The sequence below is a fragment of the Haemaphysalis longicornis genome, unplaced genomic scaffold (genome assembly GCF_048455015.1).
Source record: "Haemaphysalis longicornis isolate Haplotype H1 unplaced genomic scaffold, Haemaphysalis longicornis Haplotype H1 scaffold_1, whole genome shotgun sequence".
Lineage (NCBI taxonomy): Eukaryota > Metazoa > Arthropoda > Arachnida > Ixodida > Ixodidae > Haemaphysalis > Haemaphysalis longicornis.
In genome coordinates this window covers 277,193,406-277,214,440 of record NW_027526203.1, presented here as the reverse complement: position 1 = coordinate 277,214,440, position 21,035 = coordinate 277,193,406, and the positions used below count along the sequence as shown (strand labels likewise).

Genomic DNA, 21,035 nt, shown 5'->3' with positions numbered 1-21,035 from the left:
TTCAACTTAATTCATGTACTGCTTCGTGAAAAATCTCCGTTCCCTCTTACTGCACATGAACATGGATGAAATTGGCCCTCCCTGCTCTGTGGGGCTACGTTTACTCGTCTCCCTTTTAGGGGCTTTTCACGTTCGATTATAATTGAAGCTTGGCTCCGACTTACCGCACCTTTGCTCTAATAGCTAGGCTCCCTCATCTCTCCGAATTGCTGCCCCAGCATCAGCGATCGCAATCTCGAAGGCGTTTCCACGTAGGCAAAGATAAAGTTTCGCGTCGTTTCACCTGCTAACTGCAGCCGCTACGAGAGGAAGCAAGTGCCGAGCGTGCGGCGGGGACCTCCTGGTGCGGCCTAGCGAGGCCGCTGGAAGCAAGGGCGTCACCCTCGTCCAGGATTGAATAGGACCGAAGGTCGCGGGGGAATCCCCGCCTTTTTTCCCCCTCTTGATACCGGCCCAGTGAAATAAATCATTCCGCATTGCACCAAGCTGCCCCTGCAAACCGGTCCGTACGAAACCGCTGGCTCACGCAAGATGGAGAAGTTCAAGTGCCCCCACCCGCGGGCCAGGCCGCCACATAATCGACACGTCGAACCTTGCTCTATATGCGCCCAGCCCGACCTCCCCAAAGGGCACTGACTGTAAATCGCACCGAGCGTTTCCCGCGCCATCTTAGCAGCGCCAAAGCCAGGAGGCTGGGGAGGATCGCCAGGTCACCTCGCCGGGGTCGTTTCTCGCCGACAGGCCGCAATCAGCGCGCTTCCTTTCGATCCGCCTTGCGCTTCGCCGCGATCCTCGGGAGTCACGCGCCCCGCTGTGCGATTCAGTTACCGGCAGTCCCCGGGGATGGGGCGGTAATTAACTTGTCGACGAGAGCGCTGGGCTCGGCGCCGCCTCCCGCAAGTACCTCTGGTAAGGAGGCCTTTTTGAGATGAGTATGAGGGCAGGGGTAGGGGCAAGGGGTCTTACCGTGTTGCGCGCTATCAGCAGCGCTTTTGTCTGTCTGCCTGTACGCTGCCGCAGTCGGTGAGTGACACTGCGGCAGAGCACCGAACTCGCGTCATTGTCTTGTCTTCCCTCTGCTCCGTCCCTCCCCCTGGCGGTGCGCATCTTCTTCACGATCGCTTGTCTTCAAGCGGCTCGCGGTGGCTGCGGGCGCCATGGACACGTGCACTGATTGCGGCGTGCAAAGGTTGCGTGCCATCGGGGGTCCCCTTACTCTTTCTCAAAGTTGCAAAGAAAAGCAATGTGTACAAATCGTGTAAACAGCTGAATAACCGCTTCCACGTATAGACTGTTCTGTCGTCACGTGGTGAGAAATGGGCTCTCGGTGCTGTGCCCGCATGCCCGCTTTCACTTCGAGCGTGTCTGGACGCGCAGTCGGACACGCTGGAACGAAGGCCTACAAGAGGTCGTATACGTGCAACTCACACCGCCAAGCTTTATCCCCGTTTAGCGATTGCCTGCTTCAACCGCCAGATGTTGGCATCTCAGAACGGAAAACGGTTTTAACCACAACATGGGTTTCCTCTCGCGCAATTAACTGCGGTTTTAAACCTTCGATGCGGCCAAAGTTACGCTACATCGTTAGCTTGGCTCCTCGGCTGAATGGATTTAGGAGATGCGTAGTTTGTAAAACATGCTTACATCAAATAATGCGCAAGAGTTATTGCGAAGCAATTTTGGGATAGGAAATGCTTGCAATGCACATTTAAATGGGAGGAATAAAAAGAAGCGACGCATTTTAAGAAATGGTTGTTTTTCATCGGAAGCAAAAATACAGGCAGAATTCATTCGAGATCATTGCGTGCGTGCGTCCGAACGCGCGTGTGTGTGTGTGTGTGGGGGGGGGGGGGGGGGTTGCATGCGTGCGTGCGTGAGTGTGTGAGTGCAACGGCGGCCGCCGTTAGCCTGCCCCATTTCCGTCTTGTAGGGCACTTCGAGACTTCCGTCACCATCGCAACACTTTCTCCATCGAATGGGCTCAAGCACCTGCTACTGCTGTGTTATCCCTCGTGGATAATTCACCTTCGGTATAGACTATACCGAAGGTGAATTATATAGTGTAACGGATTGAGGGTCTGATGCGGAGATCCACGCCGCAAAACAATACCAAGAGTCATTGTCCTCTGCTTATCCCCGTGTAACTTTTATGACACCTCTTCTCTAAAGCACCTGAAGCGAAACAGATCGGGGGCCTCCGATTTCGCGCTCTCGAATCGTACTGAAATTCAAGGGGGGCCGGACCGTTTATCAAACGCCGTTTCATCGAACTGCCCTTTATCGAACGCAGTGTTCTCAAAGGACGTTTAATTGAAGGCGGTTTATCCAAAACACTCCACCGAGGCAGCTTATTTAACATAATTTGCAGCAGTTCTTTTCTTCGTTTTTTTTTTCTTGTCTCTCTATCGTGGAAAGTTTGACCCCGCAAATGTTTTTTTTTTTTTGTTCTGCAACGACCCATGTGCCACAGTAGTAATGAATATCATCGCCCCAGGCCTCCCTCTGAACGGTAGGATATCATGGCATTCGAGCCTACCCGTTATTTGTGTTCACCCCTCCTTCCTTCCCCTTTCTTTCCCTAATTCCCTAATTACTGCAAATCAAGTCTTCACCTCTGTTCTACACGCATACAGCTATTTATGGTGCTATTGTGCCCAGCTGTAAGTTTAGAATTCGTGTTCCTTGATTTTTGCGCCCCTCTTCGTTTATCGGCACTGCGTTTGGTCGCTAAAAGATACCAATCCTTGTCTTAATTCTCAACACCCTTCTTAGGAACTGGAGTAAACAAAAAGTTGATAATTAATTTAGTCATCATAACGTAGATTGGTCTGTCTCGCTATCCCTCTGTTCCCCTATGCTTATCTAGGAATTTCCTCCCATACACATTGATTTTGTTTTTGCTTTTCTTTTTTGCTCGGACACCGTGTTTTTCAAACGACATCTTTATTTATTGCGTCGTGACCCCCCGTTCTACTGAATCAAAACCGCCCTTCCAGAGGCGTGTTTAAAGGGGAAATACTAGGTGCAAGATATCAATTGTGTTCTTCAATTGTTGTGCGCTTCTTGTCTCCTCGACTCTGATTTTAGTTACTAGGGATTACGATGCATTATCATACCAGTTTCAACGCATTTTTGTTTGGCAAGCCCGCAGACCATTCGAACTTCGTACTGCGAAAGTACAAAACGGCATTGCGGTAACTTCATGCAACCAGCTTGACACACATGGTGAAGCAATAAAGTAGTCTGTTTTTAATTAGTATCGCCAATGGAAGCCGCAACGTTTTCGCGTTCAAAGCACGTAAGCAGGCTTGAGTACCCCAATGAATTTTTCTCTGGCTCCTCAACGAGTTGTACGTGCAGCGAGAGAGGGGACATAAACAAGTGCGCATACGTGGAAACGCACTTTTTAGCGCAGCGTAAAATTTCGTGTGGCCCGCAGAAACACGCACTCTCCGATTGTGATTTTGTTGAGTACCACGTTTAGCAGACATTGAGCGCAGCACGGTCAATAAAAGCATGTATGGATCTCGTTTCGAACTCTCAACACAGGGGTACGCCTTCTCTGACGGCGTGGATTCGTGAGTGGTCTAGGAGAACCGCATAGATGAGGGCAAACGTTTAGCAAAAGACAGAGACGAGAGGGAAGCACATGTCTCTCAGATCGAACAAGTCTATTAAATTACCGTCAAAGGCGATCGATAAGAGCCTGTCCTAAAACCGCCGAGGAGGTGTTACAACCGGCGCTTCTGCCCGGCGAAAATCAAGGAAAGAGAAGGGGGAAAACGTGTCGTCGCGGCTGCGCTGTTCGTGCGTACGCGCCTCTCTGGCGGCGACGCTATTATTTTCATGGCAAGAGAGCGTGCGAGGACCGGCGCGTAATCTGCTCTTTCGGTTGCCGAATCGTTGCACCATCACTCGCATTTTTCTCTTCGCTTCTTTTGTAACGACACTTGCCAAGTTCATTAGGGTTCTTCGGAAAGTTCATGCTCCCGCGCATGGCGGAGGACACACCGCCGGCGCCGTTGGGCAAACGCGTGTCGAGGCGCGATTGCCCCCAAGTTTGCACACATTTTCGAGAGAAAAGATGGGGGAGCTAGTTTTCCTGATTACGCTCGCTTTTACGGAAGCGGGTAACGAGGGGAGACCGGTCCTTGTTATTGACTGAACTCGGCCTTCTGTACGGATACCATTACGGAATTGCCAAGTGCTGAATGCGAGCGGGCGTTTTGCGCGCCCTCGCGGTTCGCTGCGGACAAGGCGCTGCCCCGGCGCTTGATATAGTATAGACACCGGATGACGACCTACATGGGCAAGCCAGCGCGACTACTGTTCTTTGTACATCTATCTCCCGCTGCTTCCCTCCTCCCTTCATCTGCGCCACACGTTTTGTCCCATTGCACCCGACAGACCAATGATCAATGTTTCCAAGGTAGCAAATTCCTCGAATAATGAGGCGCAACATGGATTTTTCGGGTAACATGCAATCCGCGCTGTGCAATCAGGCAATGCAGGCATAACGCTTGCGTGGTGTCACAATGCAGACCCCGTTCTTCGAACCAAAGCTAGGTTTTGTCATTGGCCGACTTTCCATGTTTGAGTGCAATGACTGACTAACTCATATTCTTTGGGAAAAAGTGGGTTCACCCGTTAATTAATTTAATAGTCCTTGCTACATCGCGACACGTTGCTGCAGGCGCTGATCGTGCGACTTGCTGTCAGTTCGTGCTGCTGAGATCACATTCATTACTCCAGTTGCGGCATCGTGGCATTATTTTGCTGCACTCCAGGCTTTAATGGGACGACGCCGTTCTGCAAAATCAAGGCCACATGAGCGCCCCGCAGATTGGTTTAACGAAGGGATCTAGGACACGCTATTGCACGTTCTAGAGAAATTCAGTTACCAGTTTAAAACTGCGTAAGCCATTGCATGCCTTTTCAAGGTACACCATGCACCCGGATCTAGAGGCGTGCCGACTCCTGACCTGCGATGCAAGCAACGGCAACCGAGCACGAAACACGAAGCAAGAGAACAGGTTTAACAATTAGGACAAAATAGAAAAAAACGTCGCAGATAACGGGATAACGATTCTACTACGAAGATCAAATAATTGATCCGTCTTCTCTTATTTTATTTCGTATTTTGTAGCGGCGTTAACCAATCACTTACTTGACCGGAGGGGTGTCTTTCCGGGACATGGGGCCCGGTGTCGCCTCTTTTGACGCAGTCGCGGACGATGGCATCACACTGAGGCCATGGTCTTCTACGCTTGATTACATGAACATTTTTGTGGAGGTGCGATGCGGTTCACAGCGGTTACTTTAAGACAACACGATGATATAACAAAAATGCGATTAATATCCATCGGCACCTCATGGTTGCCGTGATCGAAGGCTCGGATGTGTTTTCAATAGGAGGCATATGTTTTCATTTTTCTCGCAATATCACCACAGAGAAAAAAGAGGGTGGGATGAGAGGATTCATGCTAATATAAATTGCTGCTTTAAGCTGCAGCCTTAAGACGCGGCTAAATATTTCACGTGATTTTTTTTTCTGAACTCAGCACACGAGGTAAGACAACATGGCATCCTTTCTGTAACCTGAAAAACGCTGTTATTTTTCTTCTTTGCGAGGCAAACGTAGCAGCAGGGTGCTCGGAGTGTTCTTTTGTTTCGATCTAGGGAGAGTGCGAAGCCCATCTTTATAATTAACTTTGATCCCAAACTTACGGCCGCTGGTCTTTTTGTCATAACAGGCGCCATCGCGGATGTGGTGAAAGCGTGGATTTTGTTGCGCTGGACACGAAGAAAAATTGGCCGCGTATCTGCTTACTTAGCTGCAAATGCCGTCGAAAAACGATACTCTTCTGCCGCCAGTGCCACGCAACTGCCTCTCCTCTTTCCACCGCACACCTTTCACGCTCTTCCCCCCTCCCCTGTTGAAAGGCAAAACTTTGCCATGTAAATATTACCCGTTCAATAAACACATTCTCTTTCTTTTCTCTCTCTCTCTCTCTCTCTCTCTCTCTCTCTCTCTCTCTCTCTCTCTCTCTCTCTCTCTCTCTCTCTCTCTCTCTCTCTCTCGCTCTCTCTCCTCGCTCCTCCAGTGATACACACTACGAATGCTTCCTCAATTCAATTCAATTTTCTCTCGTTCGCGATGCTAGCGCGCCACCTGTTGGGACCTCTTGTTACTGTTGGCCTTGGCGCACGAGTACCGAGCCTAAGGCTCGGGCGCGAGACCTTTTTGTATTTTGTAGCTAAAATATGTTCTGACCGCGGTTTTTGTGTGTGTGTGATGTATGTGTGTGCGTGTGTTTTTGCTATCTCAAAATTACGTCCGCGTGTATTTTTATTCAAAAGAACACTGCCAGTATCATTTATGTATTGATGTTTTGCCTCAAGTATCCCTAATATTTTCTTTTTTGTTGAAGAGTGTTGACAACTGTGAAGTATGGCACTAGAATTGTTCAAAAATTATTTCAACTTTTGCCGGGTGGCTGAATCGAGCGGCTGACGGATGCACGGACGGACGGACGGATATGCAGACAGACAGACAGGCGGACCAGAATTTTCGCGCTTCAGCCCTAAGAAAGACTATCGTCTTTAAAACCTATTTCCCAGGTCACTGCGGCACTGATGAGTTGAGAAGGTACTACTCGCTTCCGCGGAGCTGCATTCGACCGAAGGCCGCTTTCAGCAATCCGCGGATCCCGAAAAGCTGCTTAACGTGGCAAGCTGTCGCGTTCATGCTAGATTATACCTGAATGTTTCCCTGGCCATTGGCTACGAGTGACTACACACGTGAATGTTACTGCGGCAACGCACCTTCAAATGTGCCGGTGCTCACACCTCGTAACGTTTTTTAAGTGCGAATGCACTTCTTAAGCGACCCTGAATCACGCGTCCACCGCCGTCCGTCCGTCCGCACCACATACCCACTTAAGGCGATTGGCCAAAAAGAGTTCCTAATTTCTTTAGCACATACCCACTTAGGGCGATTGGCCAAGAAGAATTCTTTCGCATCACCCGTGCATTCCCACTTCCCCATCGACGACTGCTGATTCGCCAGGAGCGGAAGTCGGGGCGAGTACTGCGGCGTCTACCTCGTCGGTCACGTCTACGCGAACCTCGTGTCGCACGCCGTGTCCACCTCGCCGGTCAGGGACGAGTCGCCGTACAGTGCCGTCTACACCGACGCGTACTCGGGCGACGGAATCGTGGTCGTCACCCTCTACCTCGCGCCAAACATCTCGCGCGACGACGTCGTCGAGTACGTGGACGCGGCGATGGAGAGTGTGGCCAGGCGCGTAAAGCCCTCGGACCCGGTCGTGGTTGTTGGGGACTTTAACGTGGACGTGCGAAAGGGCGGCGAGTGGTTGATGGAATACATGCTCGCCAACCACTCCATGACGTGCCTACCGCTAGAGGCTCCCACCACCATCAACGGCAGCTACATCGACCTGGCCTTTGCGAGGAACTGTCTGATACGCGCGGTCTTGCAACAACTCTTGACCGTACATTTCAGTGACCACAAGGCGGTCATAATGACCGTCAACTACAACGACAACACCAACAAGTGCTGAATAAAGAATACTGTCGTTTCACTTTACTTGCGTGTGTGTGTGATCTCCTCGAACATACACTTTAATTCACCAAGATTTCCAGAGAACGACTAACGGGGTGTGTGAATCCCCACTTGATCACGCGGGGGTGTTAAATGCAACTAACGGGCGAATGCCAACACAGTTCAACATAACTCCCCCTCATAGCATCACCCGTGCATTCGCACTTCCCCATGCTCCCCTTCGGGGAAATGCGGGTGTTTTCACCTTCTGGCCACCTCTTCTGGTGAACACGAAGTCCCGGAGGAAGAGCAAATTTGTTCAGGCCCATAACAAACAGTGCTGTTAATGTATTTTCTGGTTCGGCGGCAATAATATTTCCGAAGCACTGGTCATTTCTATCACACCCCGAAATACACTCATTTGTTACTCCGATTACGTTACATATTGATTCTCTGCAGGTATTGCTCTGATTACCCTACTTATTACATTTCCCTTCCTCGAGATTCAGTTTTAAAGTTTGATGGTTTCTCCCGTTCTTTATAATTAACTTATGCACTTCCGCACGAAAATTTAGTTACGGAGTTGCTACTTGTCTCCGTAATTTAAAATACAATTTCAAGGCTTTAATTTTGCGTTTCTCATAAATATTACACAGAAATTAGGCCATTTCCACAATTGAGATGCGAAGACTAAGGAAACAGCGGAGCTGGTGGTCTTCACTAGCTTTAACTTGGCTTTTCATAGGTCTGCCCATCTTATCTGTAACTGAAATACTTATTCCGCCGAGCGCATGCCGTCTCTCTCAACTAGGAGAACACCGGCACGTCAGCGCTTACGTCATCATTTGTCGCAGCCAATCCCCGACTCGCGCCTCTCCACCCCCACCCGTACATCCCTCCACTTCAACTTAGCCGAAGTCCAAAGCCAACGCCAGCGCTACGAACCCAAATGAAATTTAGAGCACCCCGAATGCGATGATCGCGCAATCGGGTAGACGCCGGTTTCAAACACGAGGGACCCAGGTTCGACTCCCACCAGGGGAAGCGTTTTGTTCCTCAGGGGCGCACTCCCCACAGCTGCTCGTCGGCTCCTTGCCTCCTCGCTACTCTCCCCCACACTTCCTGGCCTACCAGTTTCCTCCTGTCAACTTTGCTGCGCCGAGTTTTGAGCGACGCCCGGCACGAATAGAACTCAAGCTTAAACAGCTGCGCTGTTAAAAACAACTTGGCCATGTACGTTTTTTAGCAACAGTTTAAGGAAATGCCAGGAGAAACATCTGTTTCATGGGGGAGTGCCTCGTCCGTTTCAGTACCGCAGATGTTACACTTCTATACTGTGTTAGAATGTGTTTTTTTTTTTTTTTTTCAGGCTAACAGAGAAAATTCCAGAAATCCCTCGTATCTTGAACAAGGAGGGAGCTGGGTTTTGAACTTTGTAATCTTTGGCTTCGAAGCAACCTACGCTACGAAGATTTTTATTAAAGGGAGCCTGCAACACTTTTTATAAACGCTTGCACTCTTTCCTTCGCACCCGCCGCGGTGGCTCAGTGGCTAAGGCGTTGCGCTGCTGAGCACGAGGTCGCGGGTTCGATTCCCGGCCGCGGAGGCCGCTTTTCTGATGGAGGCGAAAAGCAAAAACGCCCGTGTGTACGAGATTTCGGCGCACGTTAAAGATCCCCAGGTGGTCAAAATTAATCCGGAGCCCTCCACTACGGCGCGCCTCATCGCATACGTTGCGTCGGCGCGTTAAACCCCACAATCAATCAATCTTTCCTTCGCGTCTGGAAGCACTGCGAAAGCTACAGTTATCGCCAGCACGGAGCGGCACTGCGTGATATACGCCTTCTATTTCTGCTTTGTTTTTTTTTTTTTTTTTTGCTTTATTTTTAAAGTTGCTATAGAAAAGCGTTCACTGCTGCCACTGAAGGAAAACCGACCAACAGCCGCCACACGGCCTCAGTGACGTAATTCGGGCCGTTGAAGAACGTCAAGACAAGGAAAGATAAAAAAATCTTTTGAGCGAGTTTCCAAGTTGTCGGATGGGCATAGAGCAGTAATTTTTGGCTGAGGTACTTTGCGACCCCCTAATCTAAGTACTGGGTGTGTTGGGGGACTACGTTCTGCAAGCATTTAAGATTTCAAAAAAAGTTGAAAAAAGGGTTGCAGGGTCCCTTTAAACTGATATCGCGGGTGAAGAGGGTGTGACGTTCTAAACGAAGCGCGAACTCACGCGCGAGGCATTTATAGTTCGAAGGCAAGATACTGTTCAAGGCACCCTATGCGCATCAGAGAGGGCAAGATAAATATAGCAACAAAAAATGGCAATTAACAAAGCACATTTTCTAACTGGACAATAACTGTTTTACAGAATCACCCGACAGAATGTCGCATCTTGCTTTGCAAAATTTATTTAGAGATACTTACACGCTCAGAATGTTGATACGCACCAGCGAGCCCGTGAGAAATCGGCACTGAGAGACGCTCAAGTGTCCTTCATGGACCCCTCGTGATTGTAAGCGATTATGCCAGATAAGTTTTCTGGTCCTTTTGTGTGTACTTTCTCAATGGGGCGGTTCGGCTGATAACTGCCTTCATTTCTGCCTAGATAAGCCTTGTCTTCGAACAAACATCCTGTTGTCGGTTGGCCAGAGACTGATAATCGCACGACCCAAGTCACTGCCGTCAATTAATATCACAATTTACTAGTCGCAAAGACATTTAAATTAGTTTAAACCCTGAATGAACCTTGGCATCCGCCGCGGTGGCGCAGTGGCTATGGCGTTGTGCTGCTGAGCACGAGGACGCGGGTACGATTCTCGGCCGCGGCGGCCGCTTTTCTGTTGGGGGCGAAAAGCAAAAACGCCCGTGCGTTCGAGATTTTGGTGCACGTACTTAAAGATCCCCAGGTGGTATAAATTAATCCGGAGCCCTTACCTACGGCGCGCCTCATCGCCTGTGTAGCGTCGGCGCGTTAAACCCTACAATCAATCAACTGAACCCTGTAGGTTCAATCTTGGGCATAAAAAGGGCCTAAGATCGAACCTACAGCGCAACAGCACTTTTAGCACTAGTGCTTCAGCACAACATTGCTGAATGACAAATCTCTGCAGTCAAGAGGACGAAGCGGGCCTCTGACGTCGCCTACCTCGACCGCTGCGCAGGATATCAAGATACTTTAATGCGACGTAGCGCCCGCTCGCTCCTTATACGCGCGGGGTGGATGCGCTGCCGTATATCTGGGCCGGGCACACTACAGAGTTTTCCTTATCGCCGAGTACGATAACGCGAAGATTCAGCGTATTCCATTCCTGTATTTTAATTGCATATTGCACCTCTGTGAAATAGGTCCATTTTAAGCAGTAAGTTCTTCTCATTTAAGTGCAGTGCAGCAAAGCAGACCCGCGGAAATATCATAGAATGAAGGATGGGCCAGTGTGAGCCAAAGCAGTGCGCTTCCACAGTTGTCAAACAAGTCAAGAAATTCGATGGCAACGTTGAGTACTTTACAACAAAGAAAAAGGTCTATCTCGACCCACAACAGGGCGATTCCACTAAAATCTTGCACTGTGATTACAGTCCCCACGCAGCCCCTCAAAAACCACAAACTGGCTTACAGGCCGTCTAAAGAGGATAGGGGTAGGTACTAACGCCTTTTTTTACATACCATCCGGTCACTGAAGCAATGCATTTTATCATTCGCCATCTTCGAAGCCTAGTTGCCATAAACAAGAAACATTAAACGGAGGTACTTTGCATCTATTAAAAATATGGGGCTGATGGAAAACTTGCGCTGGTCGTCTAGTCTGCTGAACGGGCCGGGCCTAATTCTGTCTCCTACTATCGTCGTGTAAAAGCTGCACGGTCTTTCCCCTGCAGGCTCCCTCTGACTGAACTGCTCTGAGTAACCTCTGATTGACCTGCTCTTTGGAGAACGGCTTGTCGCACGAAGCCGTCGTATCTCAACGCTTAAAAATAATCAGTACAAACCCAAAACTACAATATTTTAATGGTTTCTAAGTCAGAAGCTCTCCGGAATCTGAACATTTGGAATAACTTCAAATTGACAGAAATTTATAAGTTACAGTTCTTAAGGTTGCTTCGAAAACACAGAACCCGCCTAGGAGGCGAAATAGCTTTGGTCCTCCAACTTCATTCCCTTTCTCTGTTATCGAGGCGTTAAGTTGGCAAATACATTATGCATCCGGCCTCATTGTGTTCGAACACAAAAAGGTAAGCCGGCACAAAATATTAATTCGGAAAACATAGATACAACTATCATTCTTTTTTATCATCACCAGCGGGTTCACGTATACCTCTGGGAGGGCGCCAAAGGAAGAAAAAGGATTTGAAATAAAGTGAAGCTCCAAATTATTAATTTCTTATTAGCAAGGATTTGCGTTATTTTTTCATCGTATCCGCTAACTTTTTTATGAGGTTCATGATGTTGATACTTATCTTAACCGTCCGGGAAAGAGCTCCCAAATGTAGCCTGCGACTACAATAAAATGCTCTACCTGCTTTCTCAAAAAATTTTAAATCATACATTGACGAATCTTGGTCAACATGGCGAGCCTCAAACCATAGCCTGTATCCTGAGCCGTAGTTCTACTAATTTAGAAGTCCAGCAAGCCGCCGGTTCGTTGCGCAAAGTGAACCGATTTGACAATTCAAAGGAGCTGTAAACCCTGCTCTTACCTGGAGTTGCCGATTACTTCCCTCTTTCCTTTAGTGCGTCCTGAAAAGTAAAAAGGTTATTCAGGGTCAAGACCCCACGAACCAATGATCTTTTTGTCGACTGCATCGTTCATTTGGAAGATCTATGATGTTTTTAACACGCATGGCGGCATTAGCGCCGCATTACTTTTATTGCCAGAAAACTGAGTCCAACTACATGAAGTCTCATCAAGAGTAATGGGCTTAGCACAACTTTATTTATCTGCGTCGGTGAATGTTCTTCCGTCTTATAGTCCTCGGTTCGAAAGAATGGTGAAAGAGAACCAACTAGGTCAACTAGGCTAAGACCAACTAGTCCAACAAGGCCAACTAGATCAACTAGGCCAAGAGATGTTCTGTCACCCAAAGCCCCCGTGACACGACATGTCCGTTCGCTATCTGTGTGCCCTTGTGTCCTGGCCCCAATAACGACATAACTTGCTAGCACTATGCGCACACGAACGCCTAAACGTTTAAGATGTGTTTCACTAAGCATATCTTGTTCATAAAAAACATTTGTGTCAGTGCCCCGCGTGGTCTATGAAAAAATGTTGCGTTCATTAGAACAGCGTTAAGCGCGCTTACAGAAAAGTGAACATAACTCAATGACGGTCATTGCAACGATTCGCAATAGCTGCTATTAATGTTTATTCATGAATCTGTGTTCTAGAATTTTATTTTTCTACGCTCCTTCTCAGATCCATGCCTCCTTACCTATACAGCAGATACACACTTCATAGATGAAGGTTCCTGGTAAGGGCACTCGTGAAGACGTAGACTGCGTTGATGCCTTAATGGCTGTCAAAAGAGCGCCTGTGTCGTCGTTCCGCGCCATTTCCAGGTGCACTGGACGCATGCATCCCCCAGCCCCGGCCGCTGCGCCTCAGTAGCCACCACTGTGCAAGTAGCTACATGCGCTGTGTCCTTCTTGACGCAGACCCGTTGTTCCTCCGCCAGGTGGCGATCGTGTTCGTGTGCTCCCGAGAGTGCCTGTGCGTGCCCATCGTGACACCATCCAAAGGACGCACCCGCTTCGCCAACATCTCCATCCACCGCAACCAGCCTCCCCCCAAGCCGCTGCCCAGTCTGCACAAGCTGAACACCACCTGCCTCCAGGACAACAGTTTCTGCGAAAGCCTCCCTGGCTACCCGAAGTAGGTGCCCCTTTCCCTTCCTTCTGGCGAAGCACTCATGAAAAGTTTCTGTAGAAACTGTTTGTTGTGTGCGACATTAGTAAAATAGGGTCCTCGGCAGGCTTCGGTGCTGCTGGAATAATTTCCAACTTTCTTTGGTTTTCGTGCAAATAACAGGTCTCATCTTCTTTTATAACCGCCAGTTTCATCTAAATATTCTATAGTGCACTGCCCTTCACTGTTTTTCCCACGCTTTCGTGGCCGGCCATCCATCCTTTCTTATCTGATGAGAGTGCGGCGGTTAATTACAACACCCCTAGCACACCTCCCACTATCGGCACATATTTATGGGATGCATCGTGAAAGGAGTACTGACACGAAATTTTTGTGTTACGTTTTTTTCGTTGCTATGGGTGCCTAACAACCCAGTAATCATAGAACGGCACATTAGATGATCGACTGCAGCGTAAATAATTATTTACAGCCTCGTTTATTCGTGCCAGTTTTGGTTGGGAGACACAAACACCAAGGCGGCCGCCATGGCAGGATGACACTCTTGACGTCACTGTTCTTATCGCACCACGGTCGTCCTGGACGCGCACGTCCGGGACGCGCGCGCCAGTCCCAAAAGTGCGACGTGCTACACAAGGCGGATCAGCGCGCGCCAATAGCAGCCAGAGCCTTGGATACATCGCGGGAGCGCTGGCGTCGGCATTTTGGGGCGAGGCGCATGGTGAGGCATTCAACGCGTCATGCTCAACGAGGCATTCAACGTCAACGAGGCATTAAACGGAGCATGCATAAACGAGGCATTCAACGCGTGAAAGGGTATCCGTTCTGAGCTTTCTCGTCCATGCGAAGATAGAAATTGATTTAAAATATGTTATACTGAACGGCTACTGTTGAAACTTCCTGGACGATAAATCCATATACAAAGGAAGCTTTTTACCTCGTTATCACAGGTTTGAAATTTCGTGTTAGTACCCCTTTAATCACTGCTGTCCGAGCTACGCGCCTTCAGGAAAACCCCCATGCCGGTGTATCCAAACTGAACAAAAGAAATGCCTCCCCACTATTCATTTTTTAAGTGCGAATGCACTTTATAAGCGACCCCAAACCTTCCACCGCCGCCGGCGGCGGCGGCGTCGGCGTCCGCAGTCCTCCTGTCTATATATAAAAAAGAAACAGCATCTGGCGCCCGGTTTCGATCCGAGGACTTTGCGGCCGCAGCGCGACGCTCTACCGACTAAACCACGGACGCGACGCTGATATCAGTGTTAGTAACGCGCCTTATATCTTTAACGCAGTCCTCCTCTCTATATAAAAAAAAACAGCATCCGGCGCCACGTTTCGATCCGAGGACTTTGCGGCCGCAGCGCGACGCTCTACCGACTAAGCCACGGACGCGACTTTTTTTTTTTTTCTTTACTGCATGGAAAACTACCCTTAATACAGCCTACAAAAGTTATGAGTCATCCAAGAAGATGCATATCACAGCAGCTAAAATTAGCCGTTCGCTAAAACTCTGGCAGGCAGACGCACGCGTCCAACAGATGCAGCCATTCTGGTGGGTCACTTTGCGCCGCGTAAATGCTCCGCACCAACGCAGTTTGCTCCCGAAAAATGGACTTCGTTGGGCAAGGGGGTCCGCGTGCCTGTCCGTCATGCGGCACTTCCACAAGCTATACAATCCGATCACAACAAATATATCATAGGGCACTCCAGTAACATCTCGCTGATATCAGTGTTAGTAACGCGCCTTATATCTTTAACGCATTCAAACTACGTCGTCAGCGGCGTGCGTTGGCGACTCAGCGGCGTTATAGCGGCGTTATAGCGGCTTGATAACTGCGTGGTGTACACGTGATACTACAAACCCGATGGAAGAGATGGAAGAGAAGGCGGCGAGGCGGTGGGCTGCGGGGGCCGAGCGCAAGCGCCGCAAGCGGGCCGACAACCGTGCATTCGCACTTTCACATTCTCCCCCTCGGGGAAATGCGGGGGAATTTTTTATGTACATCCGGCCTGCTGTCATCACAATTTGCTTGCTTGCACGTCGCAATACTTGAAGTGAGGCATTTTCCAGCTTCGGGGTATCTAATAGATTAAAGCGGAAAGGTGGGCCATTGGGTTTCCTGATAGCCGGCTTCCCACGCTAGATATCTGTTTTCCTGGTTTCCTGCGCTAGAGAATTATGAATCAGATACCTAAGTGTTCCTTTTTTGTTGTTGCAAATTGAAAGCCAATCCCTGTACCCATGATTGCTTGCGCCTAATGATAAGACTTAAACAACTTGCCACAAAGCTTCACTTCAGCGAAGTTCGAGAGACCTCGCGAACAGTTCGCTGAAGTGAAGCTTCAAGGAGAAGGAATCGCTATTGAGACCTTTATTCCCGTAATGGGCATCTACGACGCTAACCACTTTCGATGAAACCCAGTCACTTTGGCTTAGAATTCTTCCTAGACCTGATGGATTTTACCCACAAACACAGCTGCTCGAAAGAAACCATGGCGATTCAAAGTCACCAAGGGTGCTGGTGTCCAGTATACAGTATGGACTTGAGCGTAGGAAAGTGCCCGAACATTGCTTCTATTAGGTGTCTCATGAGCCAGGCCACACACACGCAGGCCACTCTGCGCTGAATTTCTTCGTAAAGTAAATTTTCGAAAACTGCATACTGTTACGATTCAGCGCGCCGCCACCCTGTGCGCGCCTGCTGCAAGTTTGGTGTAGTGCGGGGAAGCTTCGTGTGCTTGGCGGGAAAGACCACCTTTCACACACAAACAAGCTACGACACGCAGGAACGCGCCGGCCGCGCGGGCCCTTGCTGGGGATGAGTCACGCCTACAGCAATAGTAAAGCAAACTGTTCTACAGGGGTACGTGTTGAGACTTGAATCTGCGAGCGGACGCTGCCTACAGAAATCTCTCATTTACCCCTCTCAGACTAAACGTGCGCCCGATATCACGAGACGTCCGCAAAGCGCTGAAGGAGCGAAACCATTGCCCCTTTTGTGTATGAATTCCGCCCTCTAGGTGGCTCGTATGAATCGACATTGGAGGCTGAACTGAGAGCGCCGCTCTGCCCGTCGACCTCATGCTGTTCCTGTAATCGCCGCTGTTCATCTCGCCACGCAGTAAATCGTTTAGGCTTCGCCCTCGGCTCTCTGTCGTCACCACCGAGGCAACTCTTTTGCTCGCCGCACATTCGTCACGCTACCACTACATTAAGGAGGCGATGTAGCTCGGTACGGGGACGCCTTCGCCAGTGTAACAACGCACGCACGCACGCACGCACGCACGCACGCACGCACGCACGCACGCACGCACGCACACACGCACACACGCACACACGCACACACACACACACACACACACACACACACACACACACACACACAACACTCACACACGCAAATGTAAGTGTAAAAGAGAAGGCACATCCGTGAGCACTTATTCACAACTGACATTTTGTTTTATTAAATAGACACACGTGCAATGTCCGCGTAAATTACGTGTCATTGACGTCCACATAACCATGTGCCTCGAAATTTTCGTAGATTAGCTTATAGCGATTATATAAGTACTGGGGCTGCTGAAGAAATTCACAAAATATCAAACAGGAAACCCACACAGCACGACAGGGACACACATCGCTAAGAAAAAAAAATAACTGCGATACCAAACGTGCATGCGTAACTCCAGGGGCTGTTAAATGTGCCTTATTGATATGGGGTGACTAGCGCCTATAGAGGAAATGTTTTTCGCTGAGAATACTCTCTGTCGGATATTAAAAGGCGGCAAAGATACAAGGTATAATTCGAAACATTACCGGCACATTGTACCTTGCAGGAGATGTGCTCTATACTACCTACCACTCCCTCGCAAGAAGAGAGAGAGAATAAAATATTTTTATTTCTCCAGCAGAGGCTGATGTGTGGGCCTCGCCCCGTGGAAGGCGTCCCTAGTCCGGGATGCCTTGACTCGAACTTTAGGGGCCTCGGAGAGTTTGATGCAGGACGTTTCGTTGCGGACATTTTGACGCACGGGCATTTCAGTGCTCATACTTTCGGTGAACAAACCTCTATACTTGTTTGTTCAAAACTATCGGTATATTTTAATTTTCGGAGATCGTAGGATGTGGGTGACTATGAACTGCAAGTGTTGAATTTCTCGGTCACTGCCATTTTTTGAAAGCTTACTTTTAGAATTCCAGGATTTTTATGTTTTGTTTAATGCCTCCTTTAGGTAATACTTGGTATTATGTGTAGGCAGACGATTTAACTCTTTGGCGCCTGGTTCTTATTATTAGTTCTTTTTTGGGGGTGTGGGGGGAGGATCTAGGATTTTCAAATCAAGCTTCTTCCCGCGTTGTCTGAATTAAGCCACGTAATTTACTGGCAAAAGGCTGTTGCCTGTTAAGCCCATCATAGGATGGCGACCATACGCATTCCTTTTCTATAGAGCGGACGCAGCAATCGCTCTGGGCATTCTTGGCTGCGTGACAACTGTCCAACACTGTCCAGGTGAAGTACTCAAAAATTCACCAGCGCACGTATCGTTGACCTGGACCCGCACCTTCAACGTCCTCTTCCACTAAGTCTTCCACGATCTGACGCGACCCTCCTTTGCCATCTCTGGCTGGGGTGGCATTCACGAATGCTTACTTCTACTCGATGGCAATGGCATCAAGTGACGAGTGTGAAGTATGCGGCCGCCGAAGACTGTTCGGCGCTTTTAAGCGAGTGCCCGCGTTGTTCATAGGAAACAAAACAGCTCTCGTCAACATTTTGGCACCTAGACTTTAAGCGGTCGTTCTCTGATGAGTATATCTTACGTCACTGACCTTCACCGTCATCTGCCCACAAGACGACAAAGGCGCTCCTACGCTTCCTGGGCAAACGATTATAATACAACAGACTCTACTGGCAATCATTGAACTGGAACATGTAGTGGCTTGACGCTGGAAGAACGTCTTTACGCTCCCTTTCTTTCACATCCTTTTTTTTTGTTACCCACTATCCCATTTCCCATGCTCAGCAGTTTTTTTTCTTTTCTTTCAAAAGAAATGTGACGTGACCATTTATGGCTGGCGCTTTTCAAGGCAGTTTATTTGCGGAAAAAGCCTTTTGCTCAACCGAAACTGCCCTTCAAGCGCCGTTATTGCTTGCAGTGAAAGCAGCTAAGCTGACCCGTCTTTTTATAAAATCATTAATTAACTCCAGAGCTATCGCCGTTAGTATCGTTGTCGTCTTCGCGGACGCGTGGACATTTATTAGCGTTGCACATCTTTCGATGCGTTCTCCTCCGCAAGGAAAGGACCCTGCAGTCTCTCTCTCTCTCTCTCTCTCTCTCTCTCTCTCTCTCTCTCTCTCTCTCTCTCTCTCTCTCTCTCTCTCTCTCTCTCTCTCTCTCTCTCTCTCTCTCTCTCGATCGGAAGTTTTTGTTGTGCAGTTGCACTTTTCAAGAGGTTAGAGAGAGAGAGAGAACAAGAGGTTAGAGCATTAACTTCTCCAGAACCAATCGAGATTTGGTGAGTGTATATCTGCGTTAACGAGTAGTGCGATGTCCTATAACTTCCCCAACCGCGCCTTACATATATCCGTGTCAGTGCAGATGCAATTCTGCGCACCCCAAAAGCGGCGACTCCGTAGTTGCCGTCGTTTCCTTCTATACGGCTCCTGTCTCCCGCCGAATGAGCAATTCATTTCTTTGGCCGTTCTTTACAAAATGAGTAAATGTAGAAATGGCAAATGGGCGATCTCTAAACTTAGATAAAAAAAACCAAAAGAAGGGGGAGGGGTCGTGGGCGAGACGGGCGAAAGATAACAGCGCGGATCTAACGGGCGAACGTCTCGAGGCATCTTAGGCTTTCCGGCGGACACGGGCAACCATAGCGGGTGGCGTAATGAGTTTCTCGGCGGCCGCACGAAACCGTAGAAACTGCTCTTTTATCGCTAACCTGGCCTGGCTATGCAAGTACGATCCCTTTAATTTCCGTGGAGGTCGTTACAGCACTCGAAACGGCCGCCCGACCATTATTGTGGCCGCATCGAAGGGTCCTGGGCGGCCAGCTCTCCATCATCTGTGCACCACTCGCCTCCGTGACCTGCAGTCAGAATGTAGCCTAGCTGTCCCCGAGCCCTGGTTGTGTAAGCCTTTCCTCTCTCCGTTTTACGAACCGACTCAGTTCAAAGTCTTCGGAGAAGGCTAGGCGGGCGTGTCGTACGCCACAGCCTGGCAGCTTCAGCGATGCTGCATATATAGACGTCCGATGAGGAATCCCGCGCAAGTATTGGGCTCGCTGAGCAACCATATTTAAACTTTGGGCCTTTCTCACGAAACTTCGCAATCATTCCCTCAAACAAGCTTATTAAAATATCAGCGAGATTGTCATTGGATGTGCGCAGGAGGAGGGTGAATACATCCGTAGTCCGGGGTGCCATGGCCTTGGCTGGTACTACTTTCTTAACCAGTATACGCGGTTGGTCCCAGGGTCCGGGATTTTCAGGCAAGCCACCCCCTGCTCGTAAGAGGGGAGCGGTTTGAAGGTATGTCTGGGGTTTGTTGGGACTCCAATATGATGGGTGCCGGCTAAAGGACAGAAATTACAGGTAATGGGGAAACGGGTGAGGTAGATGGCGTGAACAAGGCTGCGATGGGGATAGGAGCGCGTTTGCAATCTTCGGAAGGGGGCGGCTTCTTGTCTGGATAACTGGGGATGTGGAGCCATCCCCATTGTGGATGTGGATGTGGACATTCTTTTGCCTTGGCAGAATGTCACCATACGTAACCAATGATTCCGTCCTGGAGGCAGCAGGCGCTGTTTGTCTCTCAGAATGGCACAGTGTATATGCGCGCGGGAAGCGGCATGGGACTCCTCATTACCGGCGAGGGATGTGTGTCCGAGCACACAGACGGCTTGTATCTCGGGTAGCTGAGCGATGGCATTGAGGACGTGAACGGCTGTTATGGATATGCGTCCCCGTGAGTAACTGTCGCGTGCGGCTTGTGAGTCGGTACGCAGTGAGGGCATCCTTACTGGTTGTTGCGTCTAGGGCAATGGCTACTTCCTGATGACTCAGTTCGAAAACATCGTCACCGTCCTGATGATAGCATTTCCGTGCACATTTTATTTGTGTTAAAGACTTTTGAATCTTGAAGGACATAAACACCGCTTAATAATGCGTTCTCATTCACCAAAATAAAACCCGGATCTCTAACAGTCGTTAATGCAAAACCTTTTAGCAACAATCAAAGTAGCATCCGATTTTGTACTCCGAACTGCAGGAATGAAACAACCTGAACTTCGACAAAAAAGCAGTGTATCGAACATTACCACAAGTAAGCCAGAACCGAAAGACACTTTTCGCTTTGTTAGAGGAGGGCGGAATGGCGGGAAAAGATGCCCAATACAATCGCGCCTTTCCTTCGAATTACACGCGGTGAATTGGCCTTCGCCCTGGGGTACCAGAATTGCTGAAGCAATTAAAGGAGGCCCACAGAACCAGAAGACGAGTATCTTAGTGAAAGCAACCCATGTTTAAATAAAAAGTTCTGTAGTGAGACCGCATTAGCATACTAATGACGCGTTTTTGTAATTAAGACAGCAGTACATGGCAGCA

The 21,035-nt window shown here is 49.1% G+C and overlaps 1 protein-coding gene across 3 annotated transcripts in view; it reads left to right on the top strand.

The window, feature by feature from the left end:
* LOC144146571 (uncharacterized) overlaps window positions 1-21,035 on the top strand; it is a 74,820-nt gene that overhangs the window by 34,466 nt on the left and 19,319 nt on the right. For 2 of the 3 annotated variants that reach the window (XM_077678517.1, XM_077678522.1), the window contains one exon: window positions 13,215-13,431. In XM_077678517.1, the coding sequence (XP_077534643.1) occupies window positions 13,215-13,431 (217 nt within the window). The remainder of the gene's footprint in view (window positions 1-13,214; window positions 13,432-21,035) is intronic. The other variant, XM_077678526.1, reaches the window with a different exon arrangement.